Source organism: Lonchura striata, unplaced genomic scaffold, assembly GCF_046129695.1.
Source record: "Lonchura striata isolate bLonStr1 unplaced genomic scaffold, bLonStr1.mat Scaffold_91, whole genome shotgun sequence".
Taxonomy (NCBI): Eukaryota; Metazoa; Chordata; class Aves; order Passeriformes; family Estrildidae; genus Lonchura; species Lonchura striata.
The window spans coordinates 1,404,305-1,423,170 of record NW_027461190.1 but is presented as its reverse complement, the minus strand read 5'-3'; the positions used below and the strand labels follow the sequence as shown (position 1 = coordinate 1,423,170).

The 18,866-nt window shown below is 52.4% G+C and overlaps 2 protein-coding genes across 2 annotated transcripts in view; both read right to left on the bottom strand.

Moving 5' to 3' along the window:
• LOC144248808 (uncharacterized) overlaps positions 1–18,866 on the bottom strand; it is a 249,664-nt gene that overhangs the window by 228,088 nt on the left and 2,710 nt on the right. Inside the window, 2 exon segments of the mRNA XM_077790795.1 lie at positions 17,252–17,579; positions 17,865–17,947. Of these exon segments, the coding sequence (XP_077646921.1) occupies positions 17,252–17,579; positions 17,865–17,947 (411 nt within the window).
• On the bottom strand, positions 6,065–9,860 carry LOC144248799 (olfactory receptor 14J1-like). Its single transcript, XM_077790787.1, has 2 exons — positions 9,835–9,860; positions 6,065–6,863 (listed from the first exon to the last, which is right to left on the bottom strand). The coding sequence occupies exons 1-2, from the start codon at positions 9,858–9,860 to the stop codon at positions 6,065–6,067; spliced, it is 825 nt and encodes a 274-aa protein (XP_077646913.1).

Sequence of the window (18,866 nt, the reverse complement as noted above, 5' to 3'; positions counted from 1 at the left end):
GGTCCAGCTGATCTTGGAATGTTGAGGGCCTCCTCTCTTCAGCTTCTGGAACACTGGGGCTCTGTGCTTTCCTTCCTATGGAAAAGAACCATCCATCTTTGCAGGTGCTCATGGCCGAAATTTATATTCCCCCTGAAAAATTCCCTATATGCAAGGGTTCTCCCAGACAAAAGCTGCCAGGACAGACAGCTCTGGCTGGCCTTGGCCTCTGGTGGTCACCTCTCATCTGAAGGAAGCCCTGAGGAAAGTATTTGAGCACGTTTGGCTGCTGGAACATAAATGAGTCTCTCGTCCTCTGAAAAATTCAGATGCTCTTTTGATCCTATGTGTATTTTTTTCCTCATTGTGCATTATGTGTGAAATATAATTTTCAGCTAAAAAATATTATTCTTATCACATTCCCAGTGTTATCTGACACAAAACACCTCATCTACATATGGATCCAGGTCACCTGTATAAGCAAACCCAAGAAAGAGTACACCAGGCATTATTTGTCTCTGCTCCCATCTGTCACATCTCCTCTGGAGCTGGAGGTGCAGCCCCAGCACTTGGGAGGGCTCAGGGGGTCACAAGCTCAGCTCCCACACAGAGAACCTGTGGAGCCTGGGGTGCTCTTCCTGCCCCTGCCCGCTCAGCCAGGCTGAGATGGACACTGATGGTTTCTGTGCCAGGCTCTCCCAGCCCAGCCCAGCTCCCTGCCAGCTCTGCCAGCTGCCCTGAGCTCTGGGAAGCACCAAGGGCCTCTCCCCAGCACAGCCCAGCCGGCTCTGGCCCCACAGCTCTGCTCAGCCCAGGCTGCTCTGGGAATGGAGCAGCTGAGGAATGGAGTCACATCCAGGGGTGTCCCCAGGGCTCAGGACTGGGGCCAGGTCAGTGAAATCTCTTTATTGCTGATCTGGACGAGGCCATCGAGGGCACCCTCAGGCAGTTCCAGGTGAGCCCAGGCTGGGTGGGAGTGTGGCTGTGCTGGAGGGCAGGAAGCTCTGCAGAGGGATCTGGACAGGCTGGAGCCATGGGCCCAGGACAATGGGATGAGGTTCACCAAGGCCAAGGGCCGGGTCCTGCCCTGGGCTCACAACCACCCCAAATCCCTGGCTGTGCCCTGCCCCTGATCCCCACAGCCTGTCCTGTTTCCTTCATCCCTGAATTGCCAGGGACTTTCTGGGACAAGGGAGCTCTGCTCTGGGGATGGAGGGAGCTCCAAGTGCCACCACTGGAGTGGGAACCACAACTCATCAGGTTTGTGTCCTTTGGGGGTCAGGAACTGGTGAGACTCAGAGGCACAGAAAGTTTCTCTTCATGGCCAGCAGACCATGGTTGAACAGGACACAATTTAATAACAATCACGCTCTTCCCTGAGCTATGTGCAATGTCCCAGCAGAGTCTGATGAGTCCACCATCCACAAGTGATTTTCATGCTAGAATGAATTTCTGACAAACGTGGTTCTGTGATAAATATATGCACAGTTAGGTTCTTGTATCAGGATGCTCATCCTGAAGTGGGGGGAAAACAGCTCAAACAATTCCTGATGTGCAAAGCTGTCAGTGGTGGATGGAGAAGGGAGGTCAGGCTGATTTTGGTGCTGAGGAAATGCTGAAATCAGCCTGACTCATTTCATCTCCTTCTGGCCTGGCTGATCTCCCCTCTTTCCCCTTCCACCCATTGGCTTTTGTGTCCCACCAGGCCACCGGTGAAGAGCCTGGCTCTGTGTTCTCCATCCCCTCCTCGCTGGCACTGCCAGGCTGGGATGAGGAGCCCCTCAGCCTTCCCTGCTCTGGGCTGGACAAGCCCAGCTCCCTCAGCCTCTGCTCACAGCCCAAGGGCTCCAGCCCTACCTTGGAGGCTCTTCCCTAAGCCTGCTCCAGCTGCCAGACATCTTTCCTGCCCTGGGGAACTCAACCCAGGCCACAGGCACCTGGATAATCCACGTCCTTGATGTCCTGGTCACACAGCCCTGGCCCCTTTTCTCCATGTCAGACTCTGGGGTGGATCCTGTGGAACATCCTTGGGTGGAGGCTGTGGCTCCAGGGGGACCGCGGGGATACCAGGGGACAGGGACCCTGCTGGGCATGAACAGCATTGGACTTGTTGGGAGAAACTGTGAGGGGGAGCTGGGGCGGAGTGACCAACCCAGTGACCTCACAGACCCCACCTGGGATGTCACACAGCCCCTCTGGGATGTCACAGAGCCTCTCTGAGATGTCACAGCCCATTCTGTAATGTCACACAGCTGGTCTCTGATGTCACAGCCAACTCTGTGATGTCACAGTCTGCTCTGCAATTTCAAAGCTCTTTCCTGTGATGTCAAAGCCTCTCTGTGATGTCACAGAGATGGTCTATGATGTCATAACTTCTTGATGACATCACATTAACCTCTCTGTGATGTCATGGACCATTCTGTCATAGATCACTCATGTGATGTCATAGCCCACTCTTTGACCTCATGTAACTAGATGATAAATTGTCTCCACCTGGTGAGCTGACACCTGGAGCTTGTTCTCCAAAACCCCAGGCCTATGGAGACCACACAATGCCCATTGTGGGAGAAGGGGAACTGGAAGTTCACCAGCCTCAGTGTCCTGCCAACTCAGCCAAGCCCACAGGAACATTGGGGTCCACGACCACCAGAAACCACCAGAGAGACCCCCAGGACAGAAGAACACATGGCTAAAGGGGAGGGGAAATATGTTAATGATTCTGGGGAAATTATTATCAGATGTGTGTTTAGTCCAGCACAATCAATGAATATGTGTGCAAAATACAGAATATGAACAGAAACTTTCCTGTACTCAGCATGCTCGGCTTTGGGAGGAGCTACCCCCCGTGCATCCCCCTGAATAAAGAATGCTGCTTCTTAATGCTGCACTGGTGTTAAGGAGTTTTCTCTTTTACCCAATTTTTGGTAACATTCCACTCCCAAGGAAAGCTCTGTCTCCTGCTGTTCACAAACAGAGAAGGGCTGGTGGCAAATGTGGGGGTCGGAGGCTGCCTGGGGCACAGGGACCATGAAATAATCAAGTTTTCAATGATCTGTGACAGAAGGAGGGGCAGCAAAAAAACTTCAACACTGGAATTAGGAAGGGCAGACTTTGGCCATTTAGGATGCAGGTTTGGGGAGTACAAAATCAGGTACTGAATTTTTTTAAGGGAAAGAGCCCTTAAAAACAAAGGGGTTCAGGAACGATGGACACATTTTGAGAAAGCAATCTTAAGGAGGATGGAGCAGCCTGTCGTAGTGTGGCAAAAGATGAGCTGGTGTGGAAAATCACTGTCCTGACTGCCCATGGAGCTTTTGTGGGAACTCAGGATAAAGAAGAAGGTGCATCAACTTTGGACAGGAGATCAGGAAACTTAACAAGTGTTTAAGGATGTTGTTAGATTATGGAGGAAAAGCTGAGTGGCGAAATCTCAATTAGAGATTAACCTGGCCACTTCTGTTAAAAATATTAGAAAATGTTTCTATAAATAACTCAGTAGCAAACTATGGGATAATGAGAACCTCTACTCTTTATTGGATGCAGTGGAGAACTGAGTAATTCTAAACTCAGTAATTTGAGTAATTCTAACCAAAGATAAGGAAAAAGTTGAGTTAATTAACATTTTGTTTGTCTCAACTTTCAATATATGGAGAGGTTGTCCTCAGGACAAGAGTTTTCCTGAGCTGGTAGATGGGCACAGGGAGCAGAACAGCCCCCTTTAATCCAGGAGGAAGCAGCTAGTGACCTGCTGAGCCACTCAGATGCTCACAGGTGTATGGGATCAGATGGGATCCATCCTAGGGGGATGAGGGAGCTGGTGGATGAGCTCCCCAAGCTGCTCCCCATCATTCACCATCAGTCCTGGCTCACCAGGGAGGTCCCAGAGCACTGGAGGTGCCAGTGTGAGCTCATCCCCAAGAAGGGCTGGAAGGAGGATCTGGGGAGCTCCAGGCCTGTCAGCCTGACCTCAGTGCTCGGCAAGGTTATGGAACAGATCACCTTGAGAGCCACCACAGGGCACCCACAGAATGGCCGAGGGGTCAGAACCAGCCAGTGTGGATTTAAGAGGGGCAGGTCCTGCCTGAGCAACCTGATCTCCTTTTATAACCAGGTGACCCACCTGTGGATGTGGGAAAGGCTGTGGATGTGTCCATCTGGACTTCAGCAGAGCCTTGGACACTGTCTCTGACAGCATTCCCTGGAAAAGCTGCAGCCCATGGCTTGGGCAGGTTCCCTCCTGGCTGGGAGATGGAAGAGCTGGCTGGAGGCTGGGCCCAGAGAGGGATGGGGATGGTGCTGCACCCAGCTGGTGTCCAGTCCCTGGTGCTGTCCCCAGGGATCTGTGTTGGGCCCAGTCCTGTTTAACATCTTCACCGATGATCTGGGTGAGGGGATGGAACCCACCATCCCCAAATTTGCAGGTGACACCAAGCTGGGTGTGAGTGTGGATCTGCTGGAGGGCAGGACAAGAAGACACAGCCTCCAGCTGCACCAGGGGAGGTTTAGGCTGGACAAGAGGAAGAAGTTCTTCACAGAAAGGGTGAGTGGGCATTGGAATGGGCAGGCCAGGGGGGAGGTGGCAGAGTCACTGTCCCTCTCCAGTGGCACTCAGTGGCATGTCTGGGTGACAAGGTGGTATTAGGGCATTGGTTGGACTTGATGATCCCAAAGGTCTTTTCCAGCCTGTTTGATTCTGTCATTCTGTGATGATTGGAACACTCTGGGGCCATTGTGACACTGCAGGGCCTCGTGGAACTAAGAGGACCATGGTGACACTGTGCAGCCCCATAGAACCAGGGCTCCATTGTGGTGCTTGGGGGCCAAATGGAACCAGGGAGTCCCCGTGACACTGGGTCCTGGTGGAACCACAGAGGCCATGGTGACACTGCGGGGCCTCGTGTGACCGAGGGGTTTCACCACAGTGACACTGCCAAACCAAGGAGAGCATTGGGAGAGTCCAGGGCCCAGGGGAACCAAGGGGCCCTTCTGACACTGCGGGGCCTCATGGAACCAAGGGGACACTGTGACACTGCAGGACCTTTTGTAACCAAGGGGCCACTGTGACACTCTGGGGCCTCAGGGAATCTGGAAGGCCGCTGTGACACTGTGTGGCCTCGTGGAAACAAGGAGTCCATTGTGACACTGAGGGGACTTGTGGAAGCACAGAGAGCATTGTGACAGTGTGGGACCTCATGTGACCATGGGGCCTTTGTGACACCATGGGGCCCCATGGAACCAAGGGACCACTGTGAAACTGCGGCACTAACGAGAACATTGTGACACTGTGAACCCCATGGAACCAAGGAGTCCATTGTCACATTTTGGGGCCCCATGGAACCAAGGAGACCAGTGTGACAGTGCAGGGCCTGGTGTAACCAAAGGGACATTTTGACGCTGAGGGGCCCCTTGGAACCAAGGACATCTTTACAGATGACACCAAGCTGGATGGGAGTGTTGATCTCCTGGAGGGTAGGAGGGCTCTGCACAGGGCCCTGGCCAGGCTGGATCCAGGGCCCAAATCCAACAAGGTGAGGTTTAACAAGTCCAAGTGCCGGGTCCTGCACTTTGGCCACAACAACCCCTGCAGTGCTACAGGCTGGGGACAGAGTGGCTGGACAGCAGCCAGGCAGAAAGGGACCTGCAGGGACTGATGGACAGCAGGCTGGACATGAGCCAGCAGTGTGCCCAGGTGGCCAAGAAGGCCAATGGCTCCTGGCCTGGTTCAAGAATGGTGTGGCCAGCAGGAGCAGAGCTGCTGTGCCAGCACTGATCTGCCCCCAGCTCTGCACACAGACATTGCTGCTGCAGCTCCAGAGAAGGAAACAAAAGGGCATCTCTGCAGAAAACTGTGCTGGGAGATCCTTTAGTTCCTTGAAAGCCACCAAGCACGCAGCCCCTCATTGACACAGTCTGTGGCCACAGGGAAGGTGGAGAGAAACAAAATCAGAAATGGCACAAAAATGAAATTTATTGTGGACAGTATCAAAAAAGTAAAACAAAGGAAAAAAATCCCCACATGTAATTCAACACGAAGTATCAAAGATGATGTTTATTTAAAGTGATTTGCTGAAATTAGGCTGGCAGTTTAATGTCCTTGAAAGCATCCAGTCATCAGTCTCCTCACTGCAGCCTTGAGCTCCTGGTTCCTCAGGCTGTAGATGAGGGTGTTCAGGGCTGGAGGCACCACTGAGTACAGAACTGACAGGGCAAGATCCAGGGATGGGGAGGAGATGGAGGAGGGCTTCAGGTGAGCAAGTATGCCAGTGCTGATGAACAGAGAGACCACGGCCAGGTGAGGGAGGCAGGTGGAAAAGGCTTTGTGCCGTCCCTGCTCACAGGGGATCCTCAGCACAGCCCTGAAGATCTGCACATAGGAGAAAACAATGAACACAAAACATCTGAAGAGCAAACATGCAGTAACAGCAAGAAGCCCAAGTTCCCTGAGGTGGGAATTGGAGCAGGAGAGCTTTAGGATCTGTGGGATTTCACAGAAGAACTGGCCCAGGGCATTGCCATGGCACAGGGGCAGGGAAAATGTATTGGCTGTGTGCAGCAGAGCATGGAGAAAGCCACTGGCCCAGGCAGCTGCTGCCATGTGGGCACAAGCTCTGCTGCCCAGGAGGGTCCCGTAGTGCAGGGGTTTGCAGATGGACACGTAGCGGTCGTAGCACATGATGGTCAGGACATAGAACTCTGTTGCAGCACAGAAAAGAAAAAAAAAAACCTGTGCAACACATCCTGTGTAGGAGATGATCCTGATGTCCCAGAGGGAATTGTGCATGGCTTTGGGGACAGTGGTGCAGATGGAGCCCAGGTCGCTGAGGGCCAGGTTGAGCAGGAAGAAGAACATGGGCGTGTGCAGGTGGTGGCCGCAGGCTACGGCGCTGATGATGAGGCCGTTGCCCAGGAGGGCAGCCAGGGAGATGCCCAGGAAGAGGCAGAAGTGCAGGAGCTGCAGCTGCCGCGTGTCTGCCAGTGCCAGCAGGAGGAAGTGGCTGATGGAGCTGCTGTTGGACATTTGCTGTGGCTGCACATGGGAATCAGTAAGAAAAAGAATTATTGAATAGTTGAGTGTGGAGAGGACTTTAAATATCCCAGCACAGCTTATGGGCATCTTCCCCCCACTGCCTGCCCAGGGCTCTTCTGCCTGGGGCTGTCTCTGCCAGCAGCTGCTTCCCTGTGCCCAGGGCTGAGCCCTGCCAGAGCTGCCAGAGCCCAGCCCAGCCCTGGGGGCTCAGCTCTGCCCTGCAGACCCCTCCCAGCTCAGGCACTGCCCAGGAGCAGCTCTGGCTCTGCAAGCTCTGATGATAACATCAGAGCAATCCTGAGCAGGCTGGAAAAAGCACAAGGATGATGCATCTAAGAGGCCCTGTGCTGAATTCTGTTACTGCCTGGTTTATTCAGATGTGAAAAAAAACTTTTTCTCAATATGAACTGAGAGATGCATATCTATGGGGAATTCCCCATCCAGGCAACAAAGATTAGTACATAAGAAAGCAGAAATTTCCCATTTATGCAGTTCCTGTCTTGCTATGCTCCCTGTATAATCCATTTGGAAAAGTTCTGGAGTTAAATGCCATGCTGGGAACAGTCCTGAACAATACAGCATCCTCACCACACAAGGATTACATTCCAAGACTTACCAGCTGTCTCCTTCCCCCCAGATCTTGTCCCCCAGCGCTGGGAGCAGCTCCAGGGCCGGCTGAGAGCTGTCCCTGACAGGCAGCAGAGTCCCTGGCCCAGCACAGCGCCCTGGGCTGCAGGACCCTGCTCTGCAGGACAGCCCTGGGCACCCCTGGCTGCTCTGCACAGGAGATGAGCAGAGAATGCACTCACAGGCTCTGTGGGCATTGGCATGTTCCAGCTTTAGGAGATCTCTCCAGGAGCTGCAGCTGCATTGTCCTGCAGCCAGAGGTTCCTGTGCCAAGGGCTGGCAGTGATTCTGCCCCAGGCACTTCTCAGCCCCTTCCCAGCCCTGACTGATTGAAGCTCTCTGTGCCTCTGTGCTGTGCCCGGGCTGGCTGCAGGCAGTGCCCCAGCCCTGCTGGGCTGGGAGAAGAGCTGCTCAGCAAGAGAAATGTGCTTTTGAAGCTCTGCTTGATTACCAGGATCTCCCTCTGTGCCAGGAGCCCGGCCCAGCTCAGCAGCACAGACACAGCACAAGGACTTTAATGAACCTCTGGGGCTTTGTGCTTAGCCCTGAACATCAGGCCCTGAGAGGGAGCTGCAGAAACCTCTCCAGAACTCCAAGTTGCAATCCAGCTCCAAAGTTTCTTGGACTTTTAATGGGTCCCACTGAGGGACACGACTGAGAAAGTGTCCCCAGGCCCCAGGCAGAGCAGAGAACTGGAGGCACTGATGGCAGGTGGGGACAAAGAGAAGCCAAGTCTTGGTGCCCTGGGGCACAGCAGGGTCTGTGCCACCAAGGGCTGTGAGGAGACACCTTGTCCTGAGGCCCTGGGGCCTCCTGGCACAGCCCCAGCCAGGCTGGGCACTGTCACCCCCTGGTCCTGCCCTCAGCATCCCCCCCATGCCCACATCCCAGTGGCCTCAAGGATCTGCTGGAAGGAGTCCCTGGGGAGCCTTGGTCAGGAATGGCCCTGGGGGCTCCTTCATGCTCCCAGGGACTGCAATGTCCTTTTTCAAAGTGCTTTGGCTTTTGCTTTTGCCTTGGAGTCTCTGAGAGTTTTCTGCAATCCTGGCCTCCAATATTTTGCTGTAATTAATCCTTGGAGAGGATTTGTCAGTAACAACACTCAGTGGGGCCCATTAATGCTTCAAGGTACTTCAGTTATCTGAAGGTACTTGGTGTTTCCCTTTTGCTACAGACTCTGAGAGAGGTTTGTGCAATCATGGCCCCATTTATCTGCTTTAATAAGTCCCTTGGGAACTTTGTACTGACAGTCAGTGGAGCTCATGAATACTTTAAGATTCTTAACTTTTGTATGGTACTTTGGATTTTCCTTTCCACATTGAGAGCTCTTTGTGCCATTTTTGTCCCTGAGGAAGAACCGTCCAGTGGTATCTCTGCAAAGGTTATTTTCTATTGATGCTTGGGACAGAAAATGCAAAGCGTGGAGCACCATCTGGATGAAGTGGAATGCTGAAAAAACAGTCCTTGAGATCAATGATCACAAGCGACCAGTCCCTCGGGATCATCGAGAGAGATGGAAGCCCAAGCTGCAGTGGCCCCATGTCCTCGATGACCTCGTTGATTTTCCTGAGATCGTGAAGCAGTCTCCAAGACCCTGAAGTTTTCTTGCGAATGACAAACACTGGGGAATTCCATGGGCTGTCTGTTGGTTTGATGTGTCCCTTCTGCAGCTGTTCTTGGACCAACTTTTTCAATGCACTCAATTTTTTCCTCTCCAGGGGCCACTGATCCACCCAAACAGGATCATTTGTTTTCCATGTCAATTTCAGAGTGGCGAGTGCCACAGTGACCCCTGTTAAAAATCCAATTCTAATTCCAGTCCCCATTGTGCCAAAAGGTCCCTTCCCCATACTGTGATGAGCTTTTGCACGATGAAAGGACGGATAACTGCTGTCTTTTTTCCTGGGCCTGTGACAACAATTGCGTTCTCACTCTGCATGCACAGGGAACTCCCCCCTATGCCTGTGAGAGAACCCAAAGGTGCAACCAAGCCCCATTCCCAAGGCCAAAAAATGTATGAAATAACTGTAACATCCGCTCCTGTGTCAAGCATCCCTGTAATAGCAATTGTCTTCTCGTTACAAGTCAACTGACAAGTAACAATGGGCCGATCCCGGCTCAAATGTTTCACCCAAAATGCATGCACATCTGCTTGATCACCAGGAAAAGAGTCCCGTTTGTTGAACACCGGCATGGCTTGCCTTTCTGGATGAGATGGCAGAGACATAGCTCGAGCAATTGGTGTGTTTTGTGGAATTATCAGAGGTGGTCGCAAGGCTTTTGCCGTGACCATCAACTCCTCATTATGGTTTGCTGAAATCAAAGATGGATAAACAAGTCCAAGGATACTGCTCCTGTCCCTGGCCATTATTAAAAAATCCTGCCTTTTCCAAGAAGTCCCTGTGACACCTGTAGGTATCACTGCATGGCTATTGTCCAAAAGACACGTCAATTTGGAGGTTGCCAAGACGCATTGGAATCCGGGTGGTACCAAGTCTGGGTCGCTGGGGATTTTGGAGATTGCTCTGCTGAGGGGTTCTGTTTGTTGCTCCCCAAGGATTGTCCCTGCTGGTTCTGTGTCACTGCCAGGATTTGTGTCTGAGCAAGCTGGCGTTGATTTGCGCTCTTTTTTCCATTTCCCGGAATAGGAAGAAGTTTCCCATCCATATCTGTCTGTGAGTGACACTCACTTGCGAGATGTTTCCCTCTCCTGCATCGAGGGCAAAGGTCTGGTGGTTTGTTGGGCTTTGAAAGTTGTGGGCAGTTCCTTTTAATATGTCCTTGTGCCCCACACCCAAAGCACCGTCTCTCTGCATTAGGGTTGCCCTTTGTATAATTTCCAAGAACTTCCCTAACACGTTTTTCAATTCGATCCCCCAAGTGTTCCTCCATGATGGAAGCAACATGTTGTGGTGTCCCCACCTTGCTGCACGCCTCGATCATGTCTGCCAAGTGGCCTGGTGAGGCATCATGCTGATGATCCGTCTGCACTCCAGATTGGCATTGGAGAACACGAGGCTTTTGGTCAGATGTGGTTTTGCTCCCTCCTCGGTCACCTGCCGCTCCACCGCCTGAGAAAGACGATCCACAAATGAAGAAAACGGCTCTGCAGGACCCTGTTTGATCTCGGTGTAGATGGTGTCCTGGACCCCCGCTGGAGCAATTTGAAGAATCACCCTCCGTGCTGCCTCTTTGATGTCACTGAGCACGTGACACAGGAGCCTCACCGCCTGTTGAGTTGGATCGTCCTCAGGAGGATCACCAGCAAGCTGCGCCATGGTGAGGTTCGCATTCGGCCCGCCCTGGTATCTGGCTCTCAGCTCCTCCAGGGATCTCCTCCACGCCTTCTGCCACACGAGAGCTTGGGTGTCTGTAAGAACTGATGTTGCAAGATATTTAAGATCATACGGTGTTAAGTCATACATTCCAAAAATACTTTTAAACATTTGCTTGAAATATGGTGATGACAACCCATTGTCCTGGATGGCCTTAGATAAATCTTTGATTGCTCCACGATCCACACGTTCCCATCTCGGGTTTTGGCCCTAAGTGTCATAGTTCACTGGCATCATTATATTTCCCGAGCCCTGCAATAAACCTTTCTCTTTCTCCAACTCTGCTCGAATGTCCTGCCAGTCCACTTTTGCGCTCTGCAATGCTGTAAATTCAGTGGGTACTTGCCTGTAGAGTGGAGTCATCTGTTGTGGCTGCAGCTCTGGTGCAGCAGCACTCACCGATACCAACGGCGTCTGCAGCATCTGCGAAGATGAAGGCTGGAAGTCTCTGGAGAAAAGTGAAGCATCTGCTGTGGAGGAGAATACACGACTGCCCTGCATTACTTGGAAAATTTTTGGAAGATGAACCAACAGTTCTGGCTGTGACTCCAAGGCTGTGCTTCAATATCGTAAAAGAAATTCAACAACCCCCTTTGATATTAAAATTGACTCTCCCTGCCCCGAAAGTTTGGCAGACCTTGATTTTGGAATTGTCCAAGCTGGAACACCCTCCGAAGCGGTGATGCGTATCGTTTCCTCCCGTTGCTGCGCCTCAGCAGAAATGTCCTGAGTCCCGCACTGTTCTGGTGTCAGTGGAGGTTCCTGCTGCCGTGCAGATGTGACCTTTTTCACCCTGGAGTTTTTCTTATAAGAAACTGGAAAAAAGTCCTGCAATGTCACAGTCTCACCACTGGGTGGCGCAGTGCCTCGACCGGACAAGTTCTGTGCCGCCTGTTGCAATGTTGTGGTTCCGCCGCTAGATGGCGCTGCCGCCTGACCAGCTGAGGTCAGAACCGCACTCTGCTCTTCAATCTGCACTTCGATAAACATTTTAGCATTTCTTCTGACAATTTATTTACATTTGTAAATCCTGCACTAATTCCCGATAAACCTTTGAGCATTTCTCCTAATAACTGATTCACGTTTGCGATCCCTGTAGTCGGTGAAACTGACTCTCGTTGCAATAACTGTTCTAACTTGGCCATGTCAGAAGCAGACAGGGTTTGACTGTGGGCTTGGGCTGTCTGTTGCCATGGGAACTCTGATGGAACCGCGCCCTGAGGAATGCTTACATTCTGGCCACGCCCCATCCCTGCCTGCGCCATCATGGGGGTGTGGATGCCCCTGCTCCGACCCTGGCTATGCTTTGGCCTCGCTCCGCCCCACACCGCCTCTGAATCAGAGCCACTGCCATCCCCCCCAAGGCTGACGTATCCACCCTCCTGTTCCCATTCCAGCCTCGATGTCTCCGTCTCACTTTGCCCGTCTCCTGGCTCCATGCCAGCACCCACAGCCCGCGCACGCCGGCTCCGTCCCGTCTGTGCCCGTCCCGTGCATTCGAAATGTGAGAAATCCCCTCCACCCGTGGCTGTCGGGTTTTGCTCGACCTTCACACACGTGCCCGCCGCCTGAGCTGCAGCGAGGAACGCCTCCCGCTGTCCCTCTGCCGCTTCCTCAGCAGCCCTGGCTGCCGCGGTCAGGGAGCCAAGTTCCCGCACCCTTTGGGCGGCCACTTCTGCGGCCTCACGGATTCTCGACATTGAACGTGTCCCCGGGCGCTCCGAGTGTACCACCGCCGCACTCACACTCCCCGCTTTCGCCCCGATCCGTCCCGCCCCCGCTGCTCTCCCCGGCCTCGCTTTCTGTGAGGGCTGTTTTGAACTCCCAGCCTGCGCAGATGTGGAGGCGCTTTCCTCTCCCTCCTCCCCCTGCTCTGCACTCACGTTCGCATCCTCTCCCACTGGGGCTGCGGCTGCTGCCGCCCCTCCGTGGGTTTGGACTCAGGCAATGCCTTCCTCCCACAGAGGGTCGCGGCTGTGCCTGGCTCGCCCGCCTCCGTCTGGGGAATTTCTGCGTCGGAGGAGCTTAGGGACTCTTGGGAAACTGAGGAACAGTGAGAGCCCGGGGACACGGGACGCGATGGGGTATCATCTCCCTGATTTTCCACAGGAAGCAATCCTGCCTGTCCTGTGCCTGTGTTGAGAGGGGCTGTCCCAAGCTGCTGGCCGGACTGTCCCCCGTTCTGTTTGTCACCAGGAGCCGTAGCTGCCTGGCTTGAGCTGCCACGTTGTGAGAGTGACTCTAAAACTGTTCTTGCTGAAGATAAAAGTTTTGCGGCAAGCTTATTATTTCTTATAGCCTGATAATATAATTGCTTATTAATTTCCTGCCAAAAATTTGGCTCAAACGATAAATCTGGATCTGAGTGTGGGAAGTTACACCTCACCCACAATAATAAATCTTTCACCTCTTTTTGTACAATCTCCACCGGATGGGCAGAGATGATGCCCTGGAAGGCAGATACTATTTCTTTTTCCTCTTGGGAGAATTCCCTTCCCATGTTCTTAATTTTGACCGTTCTCACCAAAAGCTGAGTCGGCCCGAGGTCAGTCCGGAGATGGCATTGATCACCGTCCAGCAGTTCACAGGTGAGAGATGCCAGGCGCGCTTCTGTGTCGTCTCCTCCCTGAAAGTCCCCGAGACGAGTTGTTTCAGTGAAGGTCAGGTTCTAATCTCGAGCTGTCTGCTCCCTCTCTTCTTGGAATTTGCTGCGAGTGTGTGTGCTCTGCTCTTCTCTTTTTTTTCTTCTCCGCTGATGCAGGTTGGAGGTTGTTTGATGTTTCTTTTCAGTCTTCTTGCTGATGCCCGCAAAGGGACGCCAGATGTGAGAACCCCAGGTTTGGTTTGGGGTCTCGTGTGGTGGTAAAGCTTCTCCTCCAACCCGTGCGTCCAAAGAAAAACTCCGCAGCCTCTTGTTATTTGGTCTCAAGAGGATTTATTGCTAGTTATCTAACAGATTATGTTCTTGGGCTGCGGCCCTTTGATCAGCGGCCTGGGTAGAGACGCACACACTCCTGACACCCTGACTGTCTGGTGTCTTCTTCTCTCTACCAGCCCAGGGCTGCTGCTATCTTTTATGAGATATATTATGTATTACATGTTTACAGTTATTCCCCGATACCTACTACATATATTACCAAGTGCTTTTCTACTCTAAACCAACCTGTGAGTGCCAACATCACCAAGAACATGGAGGCAAGGAAGAAGAAGGAGGAAGAACAGGATCATCCCACTTTCCTCCATCTTAGAACTTCTGACCCCCATGTACAATAGAAACCCCCCCCCCGTACATGTGCTAAAACCCCCCTGTACAATACTAAAAAAAATTCCCCTCTACTTCGTAACTACTTTTACTATTCTATCTAACCCTTTGTGACTGCTTGTTCCACCTTCAAATTTGGTAATTCATTCCATGGTTCAAACACAAAATCACAGCTGTTTCCAGCTGTCTGCCAGGGTCAAAAATGCTTCTGACCAAGGCCTGGAACCTCTAAAAATATCTGAGGGACATTTTGAGTTCCCACAACCTGGGAGCCTTTGGCAGTCCCTGCCCTCAGTGGGGCCCAGTGATGCTCCAAGGCACTTTGAGTTTTGCTCCTGACTCCTTGAGCAGCTTCTTCAGCCTTCTCTCAGTACCTGAGGGTCCTGGACTCTGTCCCAAAACCACGGTGGGGATCGTCAAAATACAGAAAGCCCTCATGGATGCTTTGTCTTTATTCAATTGTCTGCAAGCCTCCAGGGCTTGTGCAGCTGACTGGAGTCAGTCTGGAGTTCTGTTAAGGAGGAAGATTTCCACATGCACCTCATGACCTTTTATTCTTCAATCAAATGAGTGGGGTTTTTTATTTCCCAGTTTGGAGAAGAGCAGATAGAAGCATTCCCCAGGTGATCCTGACACTGAATTTCTCCTTAGGAGGTCTGGGCATGTACCAGAATGAGCCCCCTGAGGACTGACCCTGTTTGGACAAGCTGCTCCTCACCCCCAGCCTCACCATGTCTGATATCGCCCACCTGGCACTGACATCCCTGTGCCCTGCAGAAGAACCTTGTCCCTGGGCTCTGCAGCTCCATGTCCCAGCCCATTGCACCGTGTCCCACCTGCTCTCCTCAGGGCTCTGCCTGCACACAGGCCCAGGAGAAGTTTTCCTCTTGGGAAAGAAAGAATGGAAAAGCCTGAGCAGGTTTCCTGAACAACAAACCCCACTCAGGAACCACCTGCTCAGTACAGGCTGCCTGGAATGGTGTCACCTTTCTACAAGGGACAGTGTGACCAGAAATGATCTCTGGAAGCAGAATTCTCTGAGTCTCCCAGCTGAATTCTCTGTCCCTGTCCTTTCCCTAGATCCATGTTGCAGATGGAAGCTGCTGGTGCCATCCTCACCTTTTACCTCTCTTTGGAATGCAAACAGATGTTCCCAGGTGCGTTAAACAGGATTTGCTCAATGTTTCTATAAATCTTTTGTGCCACTCATGGAATGAAGGGGCCATTTTGGCACTGAGGGGGTGACGTGGAAGCAAGGAGTCAATTGTGACCCTGGGGTCCCATGGAACCAAGGGGCCACAGTGACACAGCAGGGCCACGTGGATCCAGTGGTCCATTGTGACACTGTGGATCCAAGGAGACCATGGAGACACCCCCAGAACCTCATGGAACCAAGGAGTCCATGGTGACCCAGCAGGGCTGCATGGAGCCAATGGTCCATGATGACACTGCCCATCCAAGGAGGCCATTTGGATACTGCAGAAGCTCATGGAGTGAGGTGGCCATTGTGACACTAAAGAACTTCATGACACCAAATATCCATGGGGACACAGCAGGGCATCATGGAACCCAGGAACCGTTGTTGGCAGTGCAGAAACTCATGGAACCAGAGGCCGTGGTGGCACTGCAGCACCAACACAGCTGCTGCACCTTGTCCCCTGCCCTGCACAGCTCCTTGGGAGGCACGGCAGGAGCAGCACCCTGGGAGCCTCGGGAATGCCCCTCTGGGATCCATGGCACACACTCCTTGGGGATGGAATTCCAGTTCCCAGCCAGGAAAAGATGATCCTGCCCTTGAAGGCAAAGCTCTTGTGGAAGAGTCAAAAGCCAAGTGGAGCAAGATCTTAGAGTGACATTTCACTGCCAGCCTTCATAGCTTCACCCATGGTGGTTGTAGTTCATGGATTGGGAATGAAATCAGGGCAGGGCCTTTGGTGGGAGCTTCCCTGGGTCAAGGGAGACACTGAGAGATAAACAGAGCAGGCAAAGGAAGGCAGGAGAGAAAGGAGGACACAAACACAATCAACTGAGAAGGTGGCACTCTGAAAAGCAAAACAGAACTGACTGAAAATTAATGGGACAGGAAGCAATAATTCTGAATGTTTTATTTACTTTCAAAATATATCCCATACACCCAGCTGCACACAATCGTGATCCCACACCCTTTAAATTTGTATCCCACTTCTCCCAATTTCCCTCCTACCCCATCTCACACTGGAGGCTGTGGAATTGGTTCTTTTGTCATGGGTTAGAGTTTTTTGAGGTGGAAATAAGCCATTTTGAGGTGGGGTAAGATTTGGGTGTTTTCAGTGAGACTGAGTCATTTTGAGGTGACAGATCAATCCATCTTGACTTTGGGAGGGCAAAGATGTGGAGAACACAGCCTGAAATCCCCCAAGAACCCACAAATCCTTCAGAATATGTCCCCAGACTATAAATTTCATCTCAAATACCTGTTAAAGGGTTGGACTTTGAATCTCTGAATAATTACTTTCTTTTCAGTCCTATTTCAGGTGTTTTAATTGATAAAGACATATCTGAAGAATGTTAAGGCCAAACCAAAAAGATGACCAGTCAGGTGTCTTCCCAACATGGATCACAGGGAATGTGGGTCACCAGGCCTTTGCACAGCATGGGTCTTCCCATGGGGGATAAGGCTGGAGCAGGGCACAAAGATCTTCATGCAGTTTGGGGACTCTCAGGGCTTCCTTTACTAGTGCCTCCGTTGGTGTTTGGTCAAGTGAGAGCTCTGGGTGAAGCTCTTCCCACACTGGGGACACTCGTAGGGCCTCTCCCCAGTGTGGATGCGCCGGTGCTTGACAAGGGAGGAGTTGTACTTGAAGCCCTTCCCACAGTCGGGGCAGCGGAAGGGCCTCTCATCCATGTGAATCCGCTGATGGCAGAGGAGATTAGATCTGGTCTTAAACTTCTTCTGACACTCAGGACACTCATAGGGCCTCTTGTCAGTGTGGATCATTTGGTGGATGATCAGGTTGGACCTCTGGCTGAAGCCCTTCTCACATTGCTCACACTTGTATGGCCTTTCCCCAGTGTGGATCCTCTGGTGGCGGATCAAGTTGGATCTTGTGCTGCAGCTCATCCCACATTCCTTACACTCATAGGGCTTCTCCCTGGTGTGGATGTGCCGGTGGGTGACGAGGGTGGAGTTGCGCTTGAATCCCTTCCCACAGTCCGGGCAGTGGAAGGGCCTCTCATCCGTGTGAATCCGCTGGTGCAGGAGGAGAGTGGAGCTGGTGTGAAACCTCTTCTGACACTCAGGACACTCATAGGGCCTCTCCCCAGTGTGGATGCGTTGGTGGGTGACAAGGGCAGAGCTGCAGCTGAAGCCCTTCCCACAGTCCCCACACTCGTAGGCCCATTCCCCAGTGTGGATCATCTGGTGGCAGATCAGGCTGTTGCTCTTCCTGAAGCTCTTCCCACACTCCAAGCACCTGTAGGGCTTCTCCCCATCAGGAAGCTTCTCAGGCACCACCAGCTCCGAGCTCTGGCTGAAGCTCTGCCCACCTTCCTGGCCCAGAGTGGGTCTTTCCTCCTCAGAGCATCCTGGGCTGGGTTTGCAGCCCCTCCTCCTGTGGGATCTCTGGGGCTTTTCCTCACTGTTGTATTCCTGCACCATGGAGCTGCTCAAAATGGCCTCTTCCATGAGGTTCTGCTGCGGGGATTTATCCTTCCTGGTCTTTATCTTCTTCTCCTTGTCTGGGGGAGGAAGAACAGGGAGAGGATGGGATTTGCCTCCGTGCCGCAGGGAAGGGCAAGGAGATCCCCCCAGTGCGTCCCCGGCAGGAGGGCACTGGCAGCGGGGCTGTCCTGCAGGCGGGGGCTGTGCTGGGCTGGGAGATGGAGCAGGAGAGAGGGGGAAAGGGGCACTGACTTCCTCCTCACCTGCCTCGGTGTCCCAGGGCATCTTCCTCTTCCCTGCAGCCTCCTCCTCCATCTGGCGAATTTTTGGGGATGGGAAATCCTGTTTTGGGAGGAAAAAAGTTATGAGCACAGTGAGTTTGTTACTGGTTGGAAGGCAAACCAGGGGGAGAGTCTAAGCCAGAATGACAATTGAATAAGAAAATTAAGATCAAGGCAATGATGCAGGAACACTGTCTTAATCTGACAGAGTCAGGATATAACCTGACACCCTGTTGGTCAGGGTGGTGGTAGCAGGCTGATGAAATGGTGGCTGCAGTCCAGCTGGAGTGATGAATGTGATTCTGTCAAAGCAGTGATCCTCTAGAAGGGTCTGGTCTTCCTCTGAAGGTCCAGTGGTGGTTATGGAGCTCTTCTCCTCTGGGAATGTAGTAGGCAAGGTGGTTGTGGTGTTGCAAATGGTGAGATTATATCCAGGCAGGAATGCTTGGTTCCTCCCCCTGGGCAGAGCATCCCACAATGGGATGATGTAATTTTATCAGTCCTGCAGTGACACTCAATGGCCCATTAACAGAAGATGGCCCCTGGAGGGCGTTATCAGGGCTGAGCCATGGAAGAGATAAAGAACACTGCCCCACCTGTTGATAACAGTTTTTGGAGATGGGGACTGAAAACACTTTTGGTTACATCTGACACTGAAACCTGAAACAGTGAGGCAATCCCTGCTCGGGGTGGGGGGTGAACACCACCCCCCTTA